Source organism: Peromyscus maniculatus, chromosome 17, assembly GCF_049852395.1.
Source record: "Peromyscus maniculatus bairdii isolate BWxNUB_F1_BW_parent chromosome 17, HU_Pman_BW_mat_3.1, whole genome shotgun sequence".
In the NCBI taxonomy this organism is placed as follows: Eukaryota; Metazoa; Chordata; class Mammalia; order Rodentia; family Cricetidae; genus Peromyscus; species Peromyscus maniculatus.
Window position 1 is genome coordinate 2,464,282 of NC_134868.1, and position 23,712 is coordinate 2,487,993.

At 64.6% G+C, this 23,712-nt stretch overlaps 1 protein-coding gene across 2 annotated transcripts; it reads left to right on the plus strand.

Moving 5' to 3' along the window:
* The first annotated feature begins 1,692 nt into the window (after window positions 1-1,692).
* Window positions 1,693-13,111, plus strand: Il12rb1 (interleukin 12 receptor subunit beta 1). 2 transcript variants are annotated; one of them, XM_076553123.1, is made up of 16 exons: window positions 1,693-1,895; window positions 3,103-3,201; window positions 3,791-3,905; window positions 4,327-4,496; window positions 5,612-5,748; window positions 7,271-7,337; window positions 7,627-7,752; window positions 8,102-8,184; window positions 8,689-8,926; window positions 9,926-10,099; window positions 10,385-10,519; window positions 11,278-11,433; window positions 11,814-11,948; window positions 12,212-12,308; window positions 12,422-12,503; window positions 12,757-13,111. In XM_076553123.1, the coding sequence occupies exons 1-16, from the start codon at window positions 1,835-1,837 to the stop codon at window positions 12,973-12,975; spliced, it is 2,094 nt and encodes a 697-aa protein (XP_076409238.1). In that variant the 5' UTR covers window positions 1,693-1,834; the 3' UTR covers window positions 12,976-13,111. The 2 variants fall into 2 exon arrangements, with proteins under 2 accessions (XP_076409238.1, XP_076409240.1); XM_076553125.1 differs by having other exon boundaries at window positions 3,103-3,165.
* Window positions 13,112-23,712: the final 10,601 nt, after the last annotated feature.

Below are 23,712 nucleotides of genomic sequence, written 5' to 3' on the forward strand. Positions count from 1 at the left end.
GGTGTGACGGGGCCACAGGGCCACGCCTCACCCGGCCCTCACCACTCAGCCCGGCCTGCCTTCGCATGCAGCTTGTTGGGGAAACTGAGGCAACTGAGGCATGTGTGTGCATGTGCGTGTGTGTGTGTGCGTGTGTGTGTGTGCGTGTCTGCGCGCGCGCGTGTGTGTGTGCATTAGTGTGTGTGTGCATTAGTGTGTGTGTGCATTAGTGTGTGTGTGCATTAGTGTGTGTGTGCATTAGTGTGTGTGCGCGCGCGTGTGTGCATTAGTGTGTGTGTGCATGTGTGTGTGCGCGCGCGTGTGTGTGCATTAGTGTGTGTGTGCATGTGTGTGTGCGCGCACGTGTGTGTGCATTAGTGTGTGTGTGCATGTGTGTGTGCGCGCGCGCGCGTGTGTGCATTAGTGTGTGTGTGCATGTGTGTGCGCGCGCGTGTGTGTGCATTAGTGCGTGTGCGCGCGCGTGTGTGTATGTGTGTGTGCATTAGTGTGTGTGTGCATTAGTGTGTGTGCATTAGTGTGTGTGCGCGCGCCCGTGTGTGTGAAGGCAACGCTGGCGGAGGCCGGGAGGCCGGAAGGGCCAAAGGAGCCAAGCCCGGCCCCCAGAGCTCCTTGAATCCATCTCCTTGCTTCCAGCTGGGGCTTCCAGACTCAGTTTCCCCGACTCTGACGTGGGGCGCCGTGGCAGCGTCTCTGAGCCAAGGCTGTGCTGAGAGGACCGGAGGGCGAAGCCCAAGCTGCAATCTTCCCCGAACTCCCTCCCTCCCTGGCAATCCTCCTGCCTCAGCCAACGCAGTGTGTCCCTGCAGCTGCCCTCCGCGGCCTCTCCGCTCCCCTCTCCGACCCGGCCCCTCCCCCGGCCTCCTGTGCCCCCCCCTCCAGCGCCCTCGGAGTCGGTCTGCGCGGGGTCACAGGGTCCAGGTGGCTCCGTGCCAGGGCCAAGACACAGCCGCTTTGTCCCCGCGGCTCTGACCTCAGCCTTCAGGAGGCCGGACCCAGGGCCAGCTGTGCTGGGGACAGCTCCTCCCCCAGGGCCCTCCCCAAGCACCATGAGCTCATCCACATGGCCTCAGTTTCCCCAAAAGATTATTATCTGTGTCCCTTGTCGGAGCCCTGGAAATCTGGAGACTTTTTAACTCTGTGTAGCCCTGGCTGTCCTGGAACTCACTCTGTAGCCCAGGCTGGCCTTGAACTCAGATCCGCCTGCCTCTGCCTCCCGAGTGCTGGGATTAAAGGCACATGGCATGTGCCTGGCTCTGAAAACATCTCCAGAGAAAAGTCATACCACTTAAAATTTCTTTCTTTCGAGACAGTCTGTAGAGAGCAGGCCGCCCACAGACCCACAGCCGGGCCGCCCACAGATCCACGGCCCGGCTGCCCACAGACCCACGGCCGGGCCGCCCACAGACCCACGGCCGGCCGCCCACAGATCCACGGCCGGGCCGCCCACAGATCCACGGCCGGGCCCTGTCTCAGCCCCCCAGGCACTGGGAAAAGGACTTTAAAATGTAACCCACAGGCTGGGCCTCGGTTTCTAGGCCTCTGCTTAGCTTGCAGGAAGGCCTGGGCTCCATGCCTAGCTCCCCATAAACCAGGTGTGGGGTAACCCTGGGGGTGGGGTGGGGTGGGCGGTGAGGTGGGGTGGGCGGTGGTTGTCTTCCTGGCTTCCACTTTCACTTTGACTGGCAGGGGAGACGGTGAGTGTTTCTTTCTTTTCTTTTCTCCCCTCCTCATTTTCCCCCCTTCTCGCGTCAGCGTGTTCCGGGGTGGGGACGGGGTGGCTGGGCCCCTTTGGCGGTGCAGAAGCTCCTGGAGCCTCAGGCGCCCCGTGGACCTGATGGGGCTGCGGGGGACCGGCCTGCACATCCTCATCTTCCTCCCGCTTTGCCGGCTGAGTGGTGAGTCCTCCCCAGGGCGGGCCCACATCTCCTGGGTAGGCAGGGTCCGGGGCCAGGGCGAGTGCCGCCTGCCAGACGGGGTCTCCGTGGCCGAGGTAGCAGGGGTCTGACTGGTTTGATTTTTCTCCTCTGCTGAGGGGCCTGGCCCATAAATAAGAACAGCTCAAGGCCTCGCAGGCAGGCACGTGTGAGGTGGCACGCTCTGCCCTCAGCCCACTGCACACACACACGGCCCACAGCACACACACACAACACACACACAGCACACACACCACACACACACACACACACACGGCCCACAGCACACACACACAACACACACACAGCACACACACACACACACACACAGCACACACACAACACACACACGGCCCACTGCACACACAAGGCCCACAGCACACACACGGCCCACAGCACACACACACACAGCCCACTGCACACACACTTACATGGATGGGGTCTGTACAGGCAGGCTCTCAGGACACCTGTCATGGCTGCTGTGTGACTCTGGGCACATTCTATGCCTCTCTGTGCCTCCGCATTCCTCTTAGGCCAGGGGTCTGCAGCTCGTTGGTCCTCCACTTCAGCTTGATGGAGGGAACAGCCGGAGATGGTGGTGAGAACCTCACACCAAAGGGCCGCAGGCCTCCGGGGACACCATGTGCTGAGACGCACAGCGAGGGGCAGGGACCCCAGATTCCTACGGAGGGCCACCAGAGAGAGCAGGACACATGAGGAGCGAGCCGGCACCCCCGGATCCCGGGGCTCCCAGAGTGGGGCAGACCCTCGCCCGTCTGTCCTACACTCTCACGCAGGGCAGGCCCTGGGGCCCGGGCACCACGGTGAATCTGCTCACAGGGCAGCACCGTCCGGGGACTGTCCCCAGGCCCCACTGCCAGCAGCCAGGCGCACTCAGCGGGTGCCCCAACCTCCGCTGCCCTGCGTGCTCTAGGGCGGCCCTGCCCCCTCCATCCCTGTCGCGTGCTGTGCGCCCTGGAGCCACAGGGACCCGAGGGGGCTTAGAATCCGGGGTAGTGAGAGGGGTGAGGGCTGAGGAGAGGACAGACGGACGGGTGGATAGATGTGTGGGTGTGGGGCGGGGGCCTGTGACTGGAGAGGAGGCAGGCAGGCTGCTGCTCGCCCTGGGCCCTCCCCGGGCTGACATGTCCGCTGTGCTGTGACACTGTCGTTGTCTCGTGTCTTTCAGCCTCCTGCAGAGCTGGCAGCTGCTGCTTTGAGAAGCTCCCGCTGCACCCAGACGGAGCCCCAGGTCCGGCACTGCCGCTGCACCCAGACGGAGCCCCAGGTCCGGCACTGCCCCTCCAGGCTGAGAGCCACACCGGGCTCTGCCTCATCTTGTCCCCATGCGCATCTCCACTGTCCTGCTGCGGGCGGTCCCCAGCCCCCCACAGCTGCACCCCCTGTCCCTTCCGGGCACTGCCTTGAGCACAGGCCCCCTCAACCCCTCTGCTGTGCGGCCTGGCCACAGGGTTTAAGTCCCTGTTATTCACGTGGTCCAGCGTTTGGGAAATCACCTGCTATGTGTACTCGCTCCGTGGGACATTTTTATTTATTAACAAATGTCACAAAAGGAACCAAATAGACACATTCCAAATCCACTGCTTAAAAAATTCCAGGGCGCTGGGCGGTGGTGGCACACGCCTTTAATCCCAGCACTCGGGAGGCCGAGGCAGGCGGATCTCTGTGAGTTCGAGGCCAGCCTGGGCTACAGAGCGAGATCCAGGACAGGCTCCAAAGCTACACAGAGAAACCCTGTCTTGGACAAAAAAAATCCAGGGAAAACTGGGAGACGGGGCTAGGGCAAGGGATGCTGGGTACGTGGGGTGCTGTCTGCTGGGAGAACCCCACTTCTCAGACTCCATAATCTTTCGCAGGCTCCTTGTCAGGACCCAGGAACTTGAGTTGCTACCGGGTTTCCGGAGCCGAATACGAATGCTCCTGGCACTACGACGGCTCTGAGGCCAATGTCTCTCACTTCCTGAGGTGCTGGTGAGGACCCATCCCGCATCCTCACATGTCCCCCAGATCCCCACAGCCAAGATCTGTATGTGAGCTCATGATCAACGTGATTCCTGGCAATCTTTGTCACCTAAGATGTTGGAGAGACAGCATGTCACCACAAGGGGTGGAGAGAGAGCATGTTGTTTTCTAGTCTTTTATTCCTCCTTCTGGTCTTTTGAGACAGGGTTTCTCTGTGCAGCCCTGGCTGTCCTGGATCTCGCTCTGTAGCCCAGGCTGGCCTTGGACTCACAGATCCACCTGCCTCTGCCTCCCGGGTGCTGGGATTAAACAATGCCGGACTCATTCTCTGGTCTTTCTTCATTCTCAGACTCCCTTTAGGGTTCTCTCTCGCCACCCCCCACCCCACCCCCCCGCCCACTCCTCTGACTCATCACTGACTCTCCTGCAGCTTTGGAGGTGGGCGCTGCTGCTACTTCCCTGCGGGCCGGTCCAGGACTGTGCAGTTCTCGGAACAGGCTGGTGTCCCTGTGCTGTCCAAGGTCACGCTCTGGGTGGAGTCTCGGCTCGGCAACTGGACCTTGAAGTCCCCGGCGATATCCCTGTACCTGTCCCACTGGAGTGAGCTCTCTGTCTTCCTGTCCCTCGGTCACCCAGGCCCAGGACACAGCCCCGTGACACAAGGCGCTCTAGGCAGCGCTGTGTCTCGCTGCGTGGGATACCCCAGCGCTGTGTCTCACTGCGTGGGATACCCCAGTGCTGGGCTCTTAGGTTCCTGCTGGTGTCGCGGCTCCTCTGCCCCCCACAGTCCTGTGAGCCCCCCGGAACTGTGTTTTCATGACTCAGCGTATCTTTGACAGAGTCCTGTACTGGGCGTGCGTGCGTGCGTGCGTGCGTGCGGATGTGGGTTGTGGGCAGGTTCAGGGACGGATGTGGGCAGGGTAGTGAGGGTGACTGCGCACCCTGACACTAGACGGCAGAGCGAACTCCCAGACGCAGAAAATTAACCAGGGCAGAAAGAAGGTCACTTGTCAGTGGGAACATACTCCAGCGAGATGTCTGTTTGGGGGGACGGATAAGGCCGAGGATGGGACTTTTCCTCATACTCTACCTGGAGCCACGCCCCAGCCCCTCACGGGCGGATTTTAGGCAGGGCTCCATCTTATCACGCCCCCAGCGTTTTTTTCTGTGAGGCTTATTTCTTTATTTTTACATGTGTGTATGTTTTGCCTGCATGTCTGGTGCCCAGGGAGGTCAGAAGAGGGTGCGGCCCCTGGAGCTGCAGTTACACACCGTTGTGAGCTGCCATGTGGGTGCTGGGACCCGAAGCTGGGTTCTCCCAGGTGCTCTTAAGCTCTGAGTCATCTCTCCAGCCTTAGTAAATCTATCTTTTAAATTCGTTGTCTGGGGACATAAATCAGCAGGTAGACAAGAGCCTAGCATGCGCGGAGCCCTAAGATTTCGCCCCAGCACCCCATAAGTCAGTCATAGGGGTGCACGCTTGTCACACCTGCTCTTGGGAGGCAGGAGGGTCATGAGTTCAAGTCCAGCCTCAGCTAAGGAGACCCTGACTGAATAAACAAAAACAAAATTTGAGACAAACCCCGTCCCCTGACTCTGGGTACAGAATGCCGGCCTCGGCTAGGTGTGCAGGGTCTCACCGGGGCGGGCGCCCCCGCGGCTGGTACCGGCAAACCTTCTGGTTCGCGCTCACGTCAGGGCCATGTCTCCCCCAGCCAAGGCCAGCCCTCCCCCGGGGGACATCAAAGTGTCTCGTTGGGACGGCCAGTTACGCCTGGACTGGAATGTTTCCGATGAGGTCCAGGCTGAGGTGCAGTTCAGACGCCGGACGCCCACAACAAATTGGACGTTGGTGAGTGTGTTTCCCAGGTCAAAGGTCACCTTAGCACCACCAATGCCACCCAGCTGGGGTCTTCATCCCCAGGGGTGGTGGCTCTGCCTTCCCACTCGTTCCAGTCCTGGGGTCTGATGGTGGCCGCCACGCTGGAGCAGGTCCCCCTCCTCCCCAGTGGCATCCTTTTACACACACACCACACACACTCACTCCACACACACTCACTCCACACACACACACACACACTACACACACACACTCCACACACACACACACTCCACACACACACACTCACACACTCACACACACTGCACACACACACGCACACACACTCACTGCACACACACACACACACACACTCCACACACACACACACACTCCACACACACACACACACTCCACACACACACACTCCACACACACACACACACACTCCACACACACACACAGACACACACACACACCACACCACACACACACACACACTACACACGCACACAGACACACACACACACACCACACACACCACACACACACACACTCCACACACACACACACACACACTCCACACACACACACACACACACTCCACACACACACACACACTCCACACACACACACACACTCCACACACACACACAGACACACACTCCACACACACACACACACACTCCACACACACACACTCCACACACACACACACTCCACACACACACACAGACACACACTCCACACACACTCCACACACACTCCACACACACACACACACACACTCCACACACACACACACACACACTCCACACACACACACACACGCACACACACACACACACACACACACACACACTCCACACACACACACACACACACTCCACACACACACACACACACACTCCACACACACACACAGACACACACTCCACACACACACACACACACTCCACACACACACACTCCACACACACACACACTCCACACACACACACACTCCACACACACACACACACACACACACTCCACACACACACACACGCACACACACACTCACACACACACACCATCACCACCAAGCTTCTTTGACAAGCTCTGCCTTTCTCTGCCGGGTCCCTGCAGTCCAGCCTCTTGCGTGTGCACCTCGGTGTGCCCGAGGCTAGCCCAGTCCGCTCACACTCAGCCTGGCATCCCAGAGCAGCGTGAGGTCGATCACCCTTTTTACCCCCAGGTTCCGCTCTCCTTCCTCCTCCCCCTCAGTCCCTCCCCCACCCACCCCTCAGCCACTCCAGTCCCATGCCCCCCCCCATGACCCTACCCAGGCCTCAGTTTTCCTCTCGGATAAACAGGCAATGGGTCAGGGAGCTGGGCCTGGCAGCACCACACTCAGCCCGGCACTCGGGCGGAGCTGGAGGGAGGCCTCGGACTGAGGTGCAGCTGCCCGGTGCCAGCCAGGCTCGGAGCCAAACAGAAAAGCCCCCCCCCCCCCCCAGAGCTCATCTCTGGGCCGGTTAGAACCAGTCACACACCCAGCCTCTTCCTCCTTTAGGGTGACTGTGGACCCCAGGATAGCTCTGGCTCAGGTGTGATTGAGGACACTCATGGCGGCAGTTCTGGTAAGCATTAATGCATCTCCTGCTGTGTGCAGGCTCACAGCCTGCCCTGTGTCAGTGTGGGTTTATTCCTATTCTGTAATCCACAGAGGGAGGTGTAAAAGACCAGGGCAGAGGCGGGGTGGGGGTTGGGGGGTAGGTAGGGGGGTGGGGGAGTGGGTAGGGGGGTGGGGGGGATGGGGGTGGGGGGCAGGGCTCCAGCGGAGGAGCAGGGGGCCAGAGCCCCGGGCCAGCGGAGCCGCAGCGTGGTCGTCCCCAGTTGCCCCTGTGTGCCCCACACCCCGCCCCCCAGAGTCCTGCCTCTGCCCGTCGGAGAGCCTGGCCCAGGAGCTGCAGATCCGGCGGCGGCTGCGGCTCCCGTCGGGGGCCCCCGGGGGTCCCTGGAGCAGTTGGAGCGTCTCCGTGTGTGTTCCACCCGGTGAGAGGCCCGGGCCACACGCCAGGAAAGGGTCCGCAGAGCCGTGCGGGGTGGGACGCGCCAATCATCCCACGCCAGGAGGGCCGGGGCGGGAGGACTGTGCACAGAGGGTGTGGAAGGAGCTTCCGACTTCAGGGGCGGGGGAGGCCCCGGCCGCGTCTCCCCCGCCGCCACCCCGGCCTTCCCGTCTCCCCCGCCGCCACCCCGGCCTTCCCGCCTCCCCCGCCGCCACCCCGGCCTTCCCGTCTCCCCCGCCGCCACCCCGGCCTTCCCGTCTCCCCCGCCGCCACCCCGGCCTTCCCGTCTCCCCCGCCGCCACCCCGGCCTTCCCGTCCCCCTGTCCCTGCAGAACCCTTTCCCCAGCCTGAGGTCACGTTCCTGGTGGGGCCCCTGGGCCGAGGTGGAAGGCGGAATCTGACCATGCAGGCGCAGGTGACCGGGCCAGCCTGGGCGGTGGTCGGCGGGGCCAGCCTGGGCTGTGGTCGGCGGGGCCAGCCTGGGCTGTGGTCGGCGGGCCAGCCTGGGCTGTGGTCGGCGGGGGCCAGCCTGGGCTGTGGTCGGCGGGGCCAGCCTGGGCTGTGGTCGGCGGGGGCCAGCCTGGGCTGTGGTCGGCGGGGGCAGCCTGGGCTGTGGTCGGCGGGGCAGCCTGGGCTGTGGTCGGCCGGGGCAGGGGAGAGCGGGAGTGGCAGGGGCCACAGGTTTTGGGGTCAACTCGAGGCTGGCTGGGCACGGTGGCCGGCAGCTGTCACCACACACAGGGGAGGTGGCCGCAGGAGGGGGAGGTGGCTAAGGTCAGCCTGGGCCAGCCTGGGCTACATAAGCGCGGCCTGTGTCGGTATGGGGAGCTGTGCAGGCGGTGTGAGCAGGCAGGGCGCGTCCCTGGCGTCGCGGCTCTCCAGCCTGTGCCGGGTCCCCAACCCGTCTCCTGCTCCGCAGGCCGCGCAGCCCGCTGTCCCCGAGGGTTGCGGGGGAGACGAGTCTGGTGCGCAGGCGCGGCACTTGGTGCGCGTGCACATGCTGTCTTGCGCGTGTCAGAGGAGGACCTCGAAGACCGTGTCCCTGGGCAGGACGCTGAGGCTCTCCGGGGCCGCCTACGACCTGGTGGTGCTCACCAAGACTCGCCTCGGCCTCAGCCCCAACCGGACGTGGCACCTGCCCGCCCCCAATGTCTCAGGTGCGGGGCCGGGGCGGGGGCCCGGGTTCGATCCCGCACACCGAGCGTGCGTGCGCCAGGCCCCGCTCCTCACACGCGGCGAGGTCAAGACCGACGGGGCGCAGGGCCGGGCGGGGGCCGCGCCGACCTCCAGCCCGGGGTCTGACGCCCCTCGGGGCCCTGTGGGAGCCGCGCGCCCTGGCCGTGTCCCCCCCGTCCCCTGTCCGTGTCCCCCCCGTCCCCTGTCCGTGTCCCCCCCGGTCCCCTGTCCGTGTCCTCCCCGTCCCCTGGCCGTGTCCCCCCCCCGCCGTGTTCCCCCCGTCCCCTGTCCGTGTCCCCCCGATCCCCTGTCCGTGTCCCCCCCGGTCCCCTGTCCGTGTCCTCCCCGTCCCCTGGCCGTGTCCCCCCCCCGCCGTGTTCCCCCCGTCCCCTGTCCGTGTCCCCCCGATCCCCTGTCCGTGTCCCCCCGGTCCCCTGGCCGTGTCCCCCCCGGTCCCCTGGCCGTGTCCCCCCCGGTCCCCTGGCCGTGTCCCCCCCCGCCGTGTCCCCCCCGGTCCCCTGACCCGCGCCCCTGACCCCTGACCCGCGCCCCCGACCCGCCGCCAGTGTCCGGGCCGAGGAACCCACGGCCGGGCTGGCGGCGCGCAGGCCTGGTGGAGCTGGCTGGGTTGAGTCAGGGCTTCGGTGGGTGCGCACATCCGGGGACTCTGCACGGCCTCAGCGCCGGGGGTGAAATGGGCGGCGGTAGCGCTCGAGAGGCAGAGGCAGGCGGATCTCCGTGAGTTCGAGGCCAGCCTGGGCTACAGAGTGAGATCCAGGAAAGGCGCAAAGCTACAGAGAAACCCTGTCTGGAAAGAAAACCAGAACAAACCAGCGGAGTCCCTTTGTAAACAGGCGGCTCCTGCAAAGCACCGGCCTGGCATACAGCTGGCGCTCAATAAACTCTGGCTGGCTCCTCGGCTGGGGGCGGAGCGCGGGCCTGCGCGGTCACTGACGCGGGCGACCCCTTGTCACACCCAGAGCTCCCCCCGGAGATGAGAACCCTGGACGTCAGCGTGGACGGCAACGTGACCTCCGTGCGCTGGGCGGCGGGGGACCCCGGCACCACCTACTGCGTGGAGCGGCGGGCGCCGGGCGGGAGCCACGCCCACTGCGCCCTGATTGGGCCGGAGGACGGGGGCGCGGCCGGGGCGGGTACGTCACTCCGCGGACGGACAGGCGTCCCCGGCGGGGTCCCGAACCCGAGGCCCGGGCGGGCCGCACCCCGCGGGGAGGTGGCCGTTCACAGCCGCCGGTGGCGAGCTGATGGCCGAGGCGGGGCGCTGGCCGGGCTGTCCCGAGACTCCACGGGGAGGGGCCCGGTGTGGAGCCGGCAGCCCCGGGGAGGGCCCGGTGTGGAGCCGGCAGCCCCGGGGCGGGGCCCGGTGTGGAGCCCGTCCGCCCGCAAGCGCCCTCAGTGCCCGCTCTGCCGTCCTTCAGTGTCGCACCGCTGGCGCTCAGCGCCCGGCCTGCACCACGAGGGCTGTTACCACGTGGCGGTCTTCGCCACCAAGAACCCCGAGAAGCCACTGCTGTGGTCCACGGTCCTGTCCGGTTACTACTTCGGGGGTAACAGTGAGTACCGACCCCGGGGTTGTGTTCTGACGGCCGGGGACTGTCAGTCACCGACACAGGGGCGGGGCCGGGGCTGTGGGCGGAGCCGGGGCTGTGTGCGGGGCCGCGGCTGTGGGATACCAGGGCTGTGGGCGGGGCCGGGGCTGTGGGAGGACCAGGGCTGTGGGCGGAGCCGGGGCTGTGGGTGGAGCCGGGGCTGTGGGCGGGGCCGGGGCTGTGGGAGGACCAGGACTGTGGGCGGGGCTGTGGGAGGACCAGGGCTGTAGGCGGGGCCGGGGCTGTGGGCGGGGCCGGGGCCGTGGGCGGACCAGGGTTGTGGGCGGGGCCGGGGCATACAAGGTCTGTGGGCGGGGCTGTGGGCACAATCTGGGCTGTGGGAGGACCAGGGCTGTGGGCGGAGCCGGAGCTGCGGGCGGGGCCGGGTTGTGAGAGGACTAGAGCTGTGGGCGGAGCCAGGGCTGTGGGCGGAGCCGGAGCCGTGGGCGGAACCGAGACTGTGGGCGGAGCCAGGACTGTCGGTGGAGCCGGGCTGTGGGAGGACTAGAGCTGTGGGCGGAGCCAGGACTGTGGGTAACCGAGGCTGTGGGTGGAGCGAGCTGTGGGCGGAGCCAGAACTATGGGTGGAGCTGGAGCTGTGGGCGGGGCCAGTGCGGTGAGTGGGGGCTAAGCGGTGGTCATCGTGGTGGGCGTGTCTGCGTGTGGTCGCGGTGGGCGGGGCCTTCCCACCTGCAGCCCCACAGCTGACCGGTTTTGCGCAGCTTCCGTGGCCGGGACCCCGCGCCAAGTGTCGGTGAGGAAGCACAGCGGGGACTCGGTGTCCGTGGAGTGGACGCCGTCCCCGCTGGGCGGCTGCCCGGGGGTCCTGACTCGATACGTCGTGCGCTGCGAGGCTGAGGATGGCGAGTGGGCGTCAGGTGCGCCGGGGCCCTGGGCGGGACGGACTGCGCGGGCAGCGAGGGCCGTCCATCCACCCGCTCCGGCCTTCCGCGCGTTAATTCCGCGCTGATTGGCTGTGATAGCGGACTCCCCCCCCGCCACCCGGCTGAGTCCCGCTCTGCAGTCCAGGCTGTCCTCAGATCGGGAGCAATCCCCTGCCTCAGCTCCCCCGGACCTGCACAGAGCCTGCAGCCTGTGCCTGACTCTGTCACCTCTCAAAGCCCCGTCTGCGGGCGGATCCTTACACCGGGTCCGCGCCCGGGGACCCTCGGGGCGAGCGCGGGCCCCAGCGCTCGGGGGCGTCAGGCTCGCCCACGGGCCCCGGGATGACCCCGACCCTCGTCCCTCCCCCCCGCAGAGTGGCTCGTGCCGCCCACGGAGACGCGAGTGACGCTGCGGGGACTGCGCGCCGGCGCGGCGTACAGGGTCCGGGTGCGGGCGGACACCGCGCGGCTCCCCGGCGCCTGGAGCCCCGCGCAGCGCTTCCCGCTCGGTGAGTGCCCCGGGGAGGGGCTCCGGCCCACCGCCCGGCCTGGAATATTCGATCCCCCACTTGTCAAACTCCTATCCATGCTTCAAAACCAGGCTGTGAGTTCCCCTCCCCAGGCGCTGCCCCACCGACCCCAGTGGCAGGGAAGCCGCCCTCTGCCCCCTGACTCGCGGGCTGCTGGGCGTGGGTCAGACTGCCGTCCCCCGTGGGCGGCCCGGGGGTGGGGAGGGACGCCGGGCCGCTCACCCCGACTTCTCCGGCCCCAGAGGTGCGGATTTCCCGGTTAGCCATCATTTTTGCGTCCCTGGGGAGCTTCGCCAGTGTCCTCCTCCTGGGCAGCCTCGGGTACGTCGGCTTGAGCAGGTAACCCTCCCCTCTCCCCCGACGTGAGCGGGGAGCCGGGGCGGGGCCGGGGGCCGGGGACGGGCTGGAAGGGGAGGAGGACCGCAGGCCTGGTCTGCCGCGCTTTGTTCCAGGGCCGCCTGGCGCCTGTGCCCACCCCTGCCCACCCCCTGTGCCAGCACGGCTGTGGAGTTCCCGGGCAGCCAGGGCAAGCAGGTAAAGGTTCTTCCCGGCTCCGACTGGTTCGGTGCGGACTGCGGCAGTGGTGCGGTCCAGCACGGCCCCGCCCACACGCCCCGCTTCACTGTCCTGACCCCGCCCACAGCCCTTCACTCTGCCCTGGCCCCGCCCACAGTCCAGCTTCACTCTGTCCTGGCCCCGCCCACAGCCCTTCATCCTGGCCCGGCCCCGCCCACACCCGGCTTCCCCGCCCCGGCCCCGCCCACAGCCTGGCTGTGCCTCTTTCCAGGCCTGGCAGTGGCGCAGCCCCGCGGACTTCCCGGAAGTGGTGTGCCCGCGAGGGACGCTAGTGGTGGAGGCGGCCCGGGACGCGGACGACGCCCCCGCCGTCCCGGAGCCCGCGGGACGGCTGCACGGGCGCCCGGAGCCCGGCGGCCCGGCCCACGAGCGACGCCCGCTGCTCCCCGAGGCCGCACAGCGCCGGCAGGACGCACCCCGGCCCGCGTGACGGCGCCTCTGCCCGCACGGGCTGAGCGGGGAGCCTGGAGACCGCCGGCAGGGGACACGCGGGCTGAGCGGGGAGCCTGGAGACCGCCGGCAGGGGACACGCGGGCTGAGCGGGGAGCCTGGAGACCGCCGGCAGGGGACACGCGGGCTGAGCGGGAAGCCTGGAGACCGCCAGCAGGGGACACGCGGGCTGAGCGGGGAGCCTGGAGACCGCCAGCAGGGGATACTGGGCCTGAGCGGGGAGCCTGGAGACCGCCGGCAGGGGACACGCGGGCTGAGCGGGGAGCCCTCCGCAGCCCGGCCTGATGCTCACGGCCCCAGCCGGGCTGCCCGGAGCACGGACACTTAATAAACGCGACCGACAGCCGGACGGGCCTGTGACCGCGGGCTCCAGACGGCTCCGCCGACGCCAGCGCCCAGGCCGGCCCGGCCCCGCCGTCCCGACTCAGCCGCTCCGGGGCGGGAGTCCGGGGGGCGCGGCTGCCGTGGGAGGCCGGCGCGCGGTGACCAAGACTTCCGTCCGCTTCCGGGGCGGGGAGAAGCCGCGGCGTCCAACGGGCTTCTGCATCCGAGTGACAGCTCGGGACCCCGGGGAGGGTGGGGGCGTGGCCGGGGGCAGAGTGACAGCCTCGGATCCACCAATGAGGGGATGGGGGCGTGGCCGGGGGCAGAGTGACAGCCTCGGACTCACCAATGAGGGGATGGGGGCGTGGCCAGGGCAGAGCGACAGCCCCGGACCCACCAATGAGGGGATGGGGGCGTGGCCGGGGCAGAGTGACAGCCTCGGATCCGCGGGGAGGGAGGGGGCGTGGCTAGAGGGCAGAGTGACAGCCTCGGATCCACCAATGAGGGGATGGGGGCGTGGCCGGGGGCAGAGTGACAGCCCCGGACCCGGGGAGGGCGGGGGCGTGGCTCCCGGTTAGGGGGTGAAAGAAGACCTGGGTTCCATGTGTAAGAAGACAGGAAAGGGGGGCTGGAGAGATGGCTCAGCGGTTAAGAGCACTGACTGCTCTTCCAGAGGTCCTGAGTTCAATTCCCAGCAACCACATGGTGGCTCACAATCATCTGTGATGAGATCTGGTGCCCTCTTCTGGCCTGCAGTCATACATGCTGTATACATAATAAATAAATAAATCTTTTTAAAAAAAAAAAGACAGGGAAGGGGAACGGAATGGCTGTCATCGCCCCAGCAGGGTTCGCAGTGACCGGAAAGGCACGCATGTGTGCAGAGAAATAAATGTGCTCCAGGCACACAGCGGAATATTACTCAGCGCTGAAAAGGGAAGAGGCACTGACATAGGTTGGCAAACCTCAGAGACACTACCGGTGATTGACAGCAGCTGGGGAGCGACCCCATCGGTCGGAAGTGTCCGGGGCTCCCCGACGGACGAGGTCCGGCCGTCACGGCCCGCGCTGGGAAATGGCCGCTCGGAGACTCCGGCATCCGGTGAGGACGTCCCGGACCTGCACGAGTGCCGCGTGCACAGCGAGCGACCGCACCGAGGGCTTTAAACAAGCGTGGGTGGTGAGAGCGCGGGACGCAGAATCGAACGGCTTCCCCTGCCCGACCGCGGCGCGGGTGTCTGCGGGGAAAGGGAGGCCGCGCTCCACAGGCTCCGCCCTGACCACGCCCCCAGCCCCTCATTGGGGATTCTAGGCGGGGCTCCACCCTGACCACGCCCCCAGCCCCTCACTGGGGATTCTAGGCGGGGCTCCACCCTGAGCCACGCCCCCAGCCCCTCACTGGGGCTCCACCCTGACCACGCCCCCAGCCCCTCACTGGGGATTCTAGGCAGGGGCTCCACCCTGAGCCACGCCCCCAGCCCCTCACTGGGGATTCTAGGCGGGGCTCCACCCTGACCACGCCCCCAGCCCCTCACTGGGGATTCTAGGCAGGGGCTCCACCCTGAGCCACGCCCCCAGCCCCTCACTGGGGATTCTAGACGGGGCTCCACCCTGACCACGCCCCCAGAGTCGTCACCCGGCCCTTCAGCTCTCAGAGTCCGCCGTGGCCCGGGCGGGGGAACTGAAGCAGGGGTGACCCGGGAGGAGGCCTGGTCCCTACCTCGGCGTCCGCGGAGGTCGCTGCTCCGTCCTGCCCCTCGTCCCCGCCCCGGCCGCCCGCGCTGCCCGTCCTGTGAACGCACAGCCGCGGTGCCCTCCGCCGGCCCTGCAGGAGCGGCCGTGCAGTCGTCTGCAGAGCTCTCAGGGCGGGCGGGCAGCGGCCTGGTCCTCCCAGCCTCAGTTTCCCTCGCACAGGAGCGGGGACCCCCGCCCACTCGGGGTCCGCGAGGGCCCGGTTGTCTCCCCGGCCCTGCGCCCCACCCCAGACGTCTCCACAGCCCCACCACCCCGCACCCCCGCGGTGCGCAGTTCCCCGGCCTCTCCCCCCCTCTCCCCCGGCTCCTCCAGCGCCGACGGACGCTCCCGGCGCCGGCCCGAGCCCCGGGGCCGCCGTGGCCTCCGCGAGCCCCGAGTCCGTGCCCTTCCCACGCAGTCCCAGTGCGGGGTGAGATCGCTGCGCGCAGGCGGGGCGGCCGCACCCTCCCACCCACAGCCCGGCCCCGGGGGTCAGGGCCAAGCGGGCTTCCCGGAGGAGGCGGCTCGGGGGCCCAGGCTGGATGCGGGGCGGTGACCGGGACAGAGGCCCCGCGTGGGGAGGCCGTGGACACAGGCACGGGCGGGTGTGCGGCGCCGCGCCCTCCCTGACAGCAGAGGATCGGGGACTTCACGGGTGGAGAAACCGAGGCACAGCCGGGCGGTGCTGCCAGCCCAGCCACACGGCCCGCCCGGGGCTTTCTCGTGGGCGGACCAGCGGCGGCCGGTTTCACGGGCGGCTGCAGCCCGGTATCGGTTTGCAGACGGCACAGCAGATCGCATGGGGCGGCCCGTGTGCTGGAGGGAGCGGGCACGGGGCGGGCACAGGGCGGAGGGGAGCCTGGGGGCGAGCACCGCCCTCCTCCCAGGCTGCCCTGGAGCGCACCGCGTAGCCCAGGCTGAACCCAACCTCTAGACCCTCCCGCCGAACCGTGGCTGACGCCCCTGCGGCTCAGGCCACCGGGGCTGTGGTCACAGCCACCCCCCCCCAGTCACAGCCCCCCCCAGTCACAGCCCCCCCAGTCACAGCCCCCCCCAGTCACAGCCCCCCCAGTCACAGCCCCCCACAGGTCACAGCCCCCCCCGTCACAGCCCCCCCAGGTCACACACACCCCCAGTCACAGCCCCCTGCGGTGAGGGGTGCAGGGCCTGAGGGTGGCACAGAGCAGGGGCTCGGCCGTGGACCTGGGGCCACGGCAGAACTCGGGTGCGCGGTGTGAAGCCTGAGTCCATGCGGCCTTCCGGCCTGCGGGGACGTCCTGGGTGACTCCTGAGGACACAGGGACGTCCTGGGAGGACACGGGGCAGCGCTGACGGGGAAACTCTCACCAGTCAAAGGGCGGGAACGGGCGCGGGGGCCTCCCCCAGATCCTCCGGTCTGGCAGCCATGTCCCCACCGTGTTCCCTTGGGTGTGAACCCTGGGCCTCGCGTGCGGCATAGGCGTTCGTGTGCGCTGTCTGCGGTTCTTCACTGAAGGAAGACACTGTCCCGGCTTTCCTGTATGTTGCTGTGATGAACGCCAGGACCAAAAGCAGCTGGGGGAGGAAAGGGTTATTTCACAGTCCAGGAGCTCACACACACACACACACACACACACACACACACGCACACGCACACGCACACATGCACACATACACACACGCACGCACGTACACGCACGCACACACACACACGCACACATACACACACATACACGCACGCACGCGCACACACGCGCACATACACGCACACACACACATACACACACACACGCACGCACACATACACACACATACACACACGCACGCACGCACACACACATACACACACACGCGCACATACACGCACACGCACATACACACATACACGCACACGCACACGCACAGGGCAGGGCCTGGAGGAGGGGCTGATGCAGAGGATGGAGGAGTGTTGCTTCCTTGCTTGCTCAGCTGCTTTCTTACAGAACCCAGGACCACCATGGCTGGGCCCTCCCCCACCATGGTCAGGAAAACGCCCTGCAGGCCAATCTGGTGGCGGCGTTTCCTCCGCTGAGGTCCCTCTTCCCAAACGACGAGCTTGGCAAAAGCTAACACACATCCCCTGGCTTACGGTGAGGTCGTCCTGACAAAACCATCTTAAGGAGAAAATTCAAAAATGTACACAAGGCCTGGCTTGTCTTGGGAGCCTGCGGGTGGGGGGGGGGGGCGGGGATTACAGATTTCATTCCTCGGGGCTCAGTGGTTAGCGCACCAGCTGCTCTTGCAGAGGACACAGTTCAGCTCCCAGCACTCACGGGGCTGCTCACAAGCGTCTGTGACTCTGGGTACGGGGATTCCAGCGCCCTCTTCTGGCCTCTTTGCGCAGTGAACTCATGTGCACACACACAGTTGTGAAAAACATAAGACCCTCAGCCAGAGCATCACAGACAGCAGCTGTTACTTTGCCCCTGTATCCGTCCGTTTTCTTCAAGGCATCCTGTGATGAGCGAAGAGGCCTGATTTTTTTAAAAATTAGCGTGTGTGTGTGTGTGTGTGTGTGCATGCGTGTGTGTGCGTGTGCGTGTCTGTGTACGTGCGTGTGTGTGCGCGTGTGTATGTGGTGTGTGTGTGCGTGCGTGTGCGCGTGTGTGTGCGTGCGCACGTGTGTGTGGTGTGTGTGCGTGTGCGTGTGTGTGTATATGTGTGTGCGTGCGTGTGTGTGTGCACGTGCGTGTGTGCATGTGTGTGTGTGTCTGCGCGTGTGTGCGTGTGTGTGTGTGTGTATGTGTGTGTATGTGTGTGTGCACTTGAACTCACGCCTGCCCACATGTGGAAGCTGGGGTGGGAAGGGGTCGGCGTCTGGTGTCTTTCCCTGACGCTCCAACCCTCCTTCTCGCTGTCTTTAATGATCTACCTGAGGGCTTGTGCAGAGGCCAGGGGCAACTTTCGGGAGCCGTTCTCTCCTTCCGCTGTGTAGGGCCTGGGGCTCGAACCCTGGTGGTCAGGCTTGGCAGCACCTTTGCCCTCTGAGTCTCCTGCCAGCCCCGCCCTGTTCCTTGGGACGGTGTCTCTCACAGTACTGACCTCCGTGGCCCTCTGTGTCTGCTCCCAGGGCCGAGGTACAGTCGCTCCCAACTTTTATTTATTTATTGTTGTGGGGGTTTCGAGACAGGGTTTCTCTGTGTAGTCCTGGCTGTCCTGGAACTCCTGTGTAGACCAGGCTGGCCTTGAACTCACAGCCCGGCTTGCACCCAGCTTTTAAGTGTATATTAGGGATTTGAACTTGGATCTTTGAGAAAGCGTTTCCCTCTAGTAGCCCAGGCTGGTCTCAAACTCACCATCCTCCTGCCTCTACTGAGTCCTAGGACTGTGAGCACGCGCCCTCGCACCAGGCCCACGTCACTCTGGCTGCTGGTGGCCTCCCCAGCAGGACAGAAAGTCTCCACCTTGCGTAGGATTCCTGGGCTCCGTAGGCCCGGATTCCAGCATTCGGCCAGTGTGCCTCTCCCTGTGGCCTCCCTCTGACGTAACCGTGGCTGAGGAACTGCTCCCAGGGTCCAGCAGGACCAGTCTTGCCACCTCACTCTTCCCCAGTGCTGGGCCCTGGCCGCCCGCCCTCGGCTCCCTGCTCGAAGCTTTTTGTTGTTGTTGAGACAGGGGTTCCCTGTGTAGCCCAGGCTGGCCTCAAACTCACTGTGTAGCCCAGGATGACCTTGACCAGTCCCAGCTGTTTGGATGCAGACCACACCAATTCTTTGATGTCGTTGTCTGGGACAAGGTCTCACTCTGCGGTTCTCTGGGTGATCTGGAACTCACAGCCATCCCCCTGCCTCAGTCTCCCATATGTCAGGATGACAGGCCTATGCCTCCATGCCTGGGTAGAGAATGGAATTTTTCCTGGTTTGATGATGGACTTCTCTGGTGATGTAGGAATAAAAAGCAAGTCCCAGACTGGCAGTATGGCTGAATGGGTAAAGCTGCTTCGTGCCAAGCCTGAGGACCTGAGTTCGATCCTGGGACCCACATGGAGGAGGACAAGAGCTGATGCTAGAGAGCGGTCCCTGATCTCAGCAGTGTGCCTGGGACTTCACCTCACAAGTAAGTAAGTAAAATTAGTGTAATTCAAACACTTCATATTTCAAAGTCAAGTCCCTTTCTTCCTCCTCTTTTTCTCCCTCACCAGCATCCTGAAGGCCCCAAGGTCCTCAGTTCCCACCTCCCTGCAACAACCAAGGCCTCCACCCACACCTCCCCGGCATGGCCACACAGGCCCCGGCCTCCACGTGGGCAGGAGCAGGGCCCAGAGCTCGCACTGTGCGAGGCTGTCCCGGAGACTGCCCGGCCCTGCAGGCCACACAGGGTCCACCTGGACGGCCCATCCTGCCCGCACTGTGCTCCTGGCGTCTCTGGGACAGATTTGGGATCCCTGGGCCCCGGCCTAGCTAGGATCCTCAAGGTCATCCTGAACCTTTCCGCGTCACAGAAAATTCCAGGCATGTCCAGAAGCCAGGAACGCGCTCTGATCCACCCGCCAGCCCCAGATCCACAACAAGCCGGCCACAGTGCTCACCCATGCCCCAGCCCCCCGCCCCCCACTGGCCAGGGTCACATGCCACATCTGAGATGCAGACCTGCCTCAGCTGTCAACATATCCCCCAAACCCTGCACCCTGCGGCTGGACCCCGGACTCAGTTACTGGAGCACCCGTCATCCCAGCACTGGGAGGTGGAGGCAGGAGGATCAGGGGTTCAAGGTCATCCTCAGCTACATTGACAGTTCCAGCACAGCCTGGGCTACAAGAAACAGACAGAGCCGGGGAAGGGCTCAGGGGTCGAAGGTTTGCTGCGGGAGAGCTGAGTTCATATCCCCTGGAACTGGAGTTAGGCTGCGAAAGGTGGGTGCTCACCACCCCCCCAGCACCAGGGGCCCGAGGCAGGAGGACCCCTTGGGTTCGGCGCTCATTCTGGCTGAATTGCTACGGTCCTGGTTCAGCGAGACACCCTGCTTCACAAACACAGCAGTGGGCGATTGAGAGACACGATGTCGATCCATCCTCCCCAGAAGCTGTGCCCAGTGTTCGGGTGCAGGGACCCAGGCAGCAGCTGGCATGGGGGCCCCCAGGTTCCCCATGTACTTGGGGGCTGCTCAGGGGCCCCGACCCAGGCCCGAGGCTCACATGGCCCGGGCATGGCTGTCCTCATCAACGTCCTTGCCGGTAGCTCTGGTCACCATGTCTCCCCCATCCCTGCGTCTACCGGGACGTGAGTCCCAGATGGTCATGGTGGAGGATGCTGGGCACCCCCACAGCCTGGCTGGGGTTTGCTCCGCTCCAATACGGTTCTAGAACATCCGCAGTCCCAGAAGCTGACCCTGGGTGGCCTTGCTGGGACATGGCTGTCCCTGATGCCCTGATGGTGCTCAGGGCCCCAGTCTCCAGCAGAAACACGGACTCTCTGGTGCCACAGATCAGATTAAAATAGACTCCGACGGCAGGAAAACACGCTCAGTCCATCTCCAGGCTGACTTGTCACAGCCCGAAGCATGGCAACTGCACCTGGGTCTGAACATTTGGGAGGCTGAGGCAGGGGGATTGCCATGAATTAGAAGCCAACCTGGGTTACACAGTGAGACTCTGTTGCAATAGTAATGATGATAACTATCATTATTCGATCCCATTAATACATTATTTCTTTTTTTTTTTTTTTTTTTTTGGTTTTTCGAGACAGGGTTTCTCTATGTAGCTTTGCGCCTTTCCTGGAGCTCACTTGGTAGCCCAGGCTGGCCTCGAACTCACAGAGATCCGCCTGGCTCTGCCTCCCGAGTGCTGGGATTAAAGGCGTGCGCCACCACTGCCCGGCAATACATTATTTCTTAATCCCAGCACCCTGGAGGCAGAGGCAGATGGATCTCTGTGAGTCTGAGGCCAGCCTGGGCTACATGAGACGCTGTCTCAAAACAAACAAACAAAAAGTAACAAAACCCTAAACAAACAAAAGAGAGAGCAAGTGTGTTACCCCCCAACTTTGTCACCCACCCCAACCCAGGTCAGAGAGCTCATTGCCTCACCCAGGGGGAAGGAAACTGAGGCATGCCTGGGTTTGCACCCTCAGTCTGTTACAGGGCGAGTCCGCTCGCTGGGGCTCTGTGCACCGCCCGCAGGCACGGGTTGCCATGGGGAAGGAGAGCCGCACTGCGACCTCCAGCTTGAGTTTCCAAACCAGGAGGTTTTTCTTCTTTATTTATTCATTTTTGGCTCAGTGGATGGAGGCCAGGTCTCCGCCCCTGATCACCACTGAGGCTGGAACACAGCCTCCCAAGGCATCCTAGCCTCTACAACCCCAGGGCCTGCCTGGGGCCCTGTCGCCTCTGGAAGGGGCCGTACCCAGGTGTGTCCCTCTGGCAGGCCTTGACTGAGTTGTGTGTGAGTGTATATCCTGCTTCTGAATATGTTTCTAAAATCATTTTATTATTTATTATATTTATTTATTTTGTCTAGGGGGCAGGGACTGCATGCCTTGCTGCTCATGTGCAGGTTAGAGGGCAGCTTGTGGGATTCAGGTCCCTCCTTCTGCCATGGGGGTCCAGGGATCGAACTCAGGTCCTCAGGCTTGGCTGCCAGCCATTTCACGGCCCCTTCTTGCCTGTGGATGGGAAGCACTCAGAGCATGCAATTGTCCTGGGATTGCAGAGGCTGTGATACTCCTGCCAGGCCATCTCCCCCAGGCACCTCACACCTTGATCCAGGAGGCTGAGGCAGGAGGATTGGGAGTGTCAGGCCACCCTCCGTCACACAGTGAAACACTGTCTCAAACAGGAGGAAAGAAGGAGGAAAAGAAAGTCTTGGGTTCATCTGAAGCGGAGTCAGCTGCCAGCCTGCATTTTGTGGTAGACACTTCTGCACTTCACTGAGAAAGCCAAGGCCCAGAGAGGCTGAGGAACTGCCCAGGGTGGCACAGCCAGATGGCAGACAAGGCTGCGTCCAAGCAGAGCACCTTCAGCTCGTCACACGCGTCCTCTCCACCTGGACTCGGGCATCTGGCAGCCAACCTGGCGGGCCGGGCCAGCAGCGGCTGGGTTTCACTGTCAGCGCAGCGGCTGGGTTTCACCGTCAGCACGGGCGTCCGCTGGCTGCCACGCTGCTGGACTCCAGCGTCACTCCTGTGACCCAGTCAGTCTCAGCTGCCGCTGTCACCTGATACTCGGCAAACATTGTCCCCACGGCTGCCGCTGCAGGTTCAAGGTGGGACAGGGCCTCCACCAGGGCCAGCGCCGGCGCCCTGCCGCGATGCCCGTGGAAGCGCTGAATTCAGACACTTAGTGTGTCTCTCAAGATCAACAAGTTCCCACACTGGCCCCAGAGCCCAGCTCTCCGCAGGCTGAGGCAGGAGAGTAACCATGAGCTCCAGGCAAGCCTCAACAAATAAACAAAACAGCTAATTATGTGCAGGCCTGTGTGGCCAGTGAGTGCGTCTAAGGACCCAGGAGGTGGGCGTGCTTGGGAAACCTCGACCTTCCTCTGTCCTGTGGGCCCCTGAGCCGCCTCAGCCTTATCAGGATGGAGGAACAGTGATCCGTACAAGACACAAACACCCAGAGCCTGGCGGTCAGAGCCAGGCTGGACAGAGGGGGGGGGGGCGCTGGGCGAGGCAGGGAGGAAGCCAAGCCCCGAGCAGCAGAGGAAGGGTCTACGTGGGATTTTGAAGGGTGAGTAGAAGTGTGCCAGCAAGAACGAGGCATCCTAGCGGGCGGTGGCGGCGCAGGCCTTTAATCCCAGCACTCGGGAGGCAGAGGCAGGCGGATCTCTGAGTTCCAGGCCAGCCTGGGCTACAGAGTGAGTTCCAGAACAGCCAGGGCTACACAGAGAAACCCTGTCTCAAAAATCAAGAAAAGAAAAAAGGACAAAGGCCCTGGAAAGGGACGTGGCCAAACTGGATCTAGGTCTGTGTTTAGGGGACCCGCGGTCCCGGGGTCCCTGTCGCTCCAGGAAGCAGCCGGGCCGCGGGAGAACAGCCCTGGGCGGCCTCCTGCGCGCCCTGGGCTCTGACCTGCCCCCACCCATCGCCTTTTGTTTTGCCCACGCAGGGAACAGCCTGTTCCTGGGAGGGGACTCTGCATTCCTCAGGCAGTCCTGTGCCCCGCAGCACCCCTGCCCGGCCACAGTGCCCCGGGAGGAGCCAGGGGCCGCCCGCTTGGCCGGGGAGGGCAACAGTCCAGCGCTGACCCCTGATCTTGCCCTGGGCCAAAGGTTCACAGCCGAGGAAACACCCGCTCTTCCGGCCTGCGCTGCATCCCTAGGGCCTCCTAGGACCCCCCCCCCCCCGTCCCAGTCCTGCTCACCCCCCAGGCCCCCCCCAGTCCTGCTCACCCCCCAGCACCCCCCCAGTCCCGCTCACCCCCCAGGTGACGCTGCCGTCTGCCGGGGACCACACAGGCTGTCCCCTGTGGCTGGAACGCCCTTCCCCGGCAAACTCCTCTTCATCCGTCCAAACTCCAACGCCGACACAGCTCCGCTCTGTGTGGCCGGGACCCTGTCCCTCCCGCCCCCATCCCGGTGTCCCTGGCACCCCGCGCCACCGACTTAGTCCCTGGGGCAAATGGGTTTCGGCCCAGGGTTGCCTCTGCTGCGCCCCAGGTCTAATTGGCACCGTCGTCGGTCCGGGGAGCCAATCCCGTGGCCTCGCGA

What these genes read in the sequence shown, in the direction of transcription:
- Il12rb1 (XM_076553123.1), top strand. Translation starts at nt 1,835, where the DNA reads ATGGGGCTGCGGGGGACCGGCCTGCACATCCTCATCTTCCTCCCGCTT. An exon ending in CGGGGGCGCGGCCGGGGCGG is followed by an intron (nt 10,100 to 10,384) that starts GTACGTCACTCC and finishes GCCGTCCTTCAG; the next exon opens with TGTCGCACCGCTGGCGCTCA. An exon ending in TTACTACTTCGGGGGTAACA is followed by an intron (nt 10,520 to 11,277) that starts GTGAGTACCGAC and finishes GGTTTTGCGCAG; the next exon opens with CTTCCGTGGCCGGGACCCCG.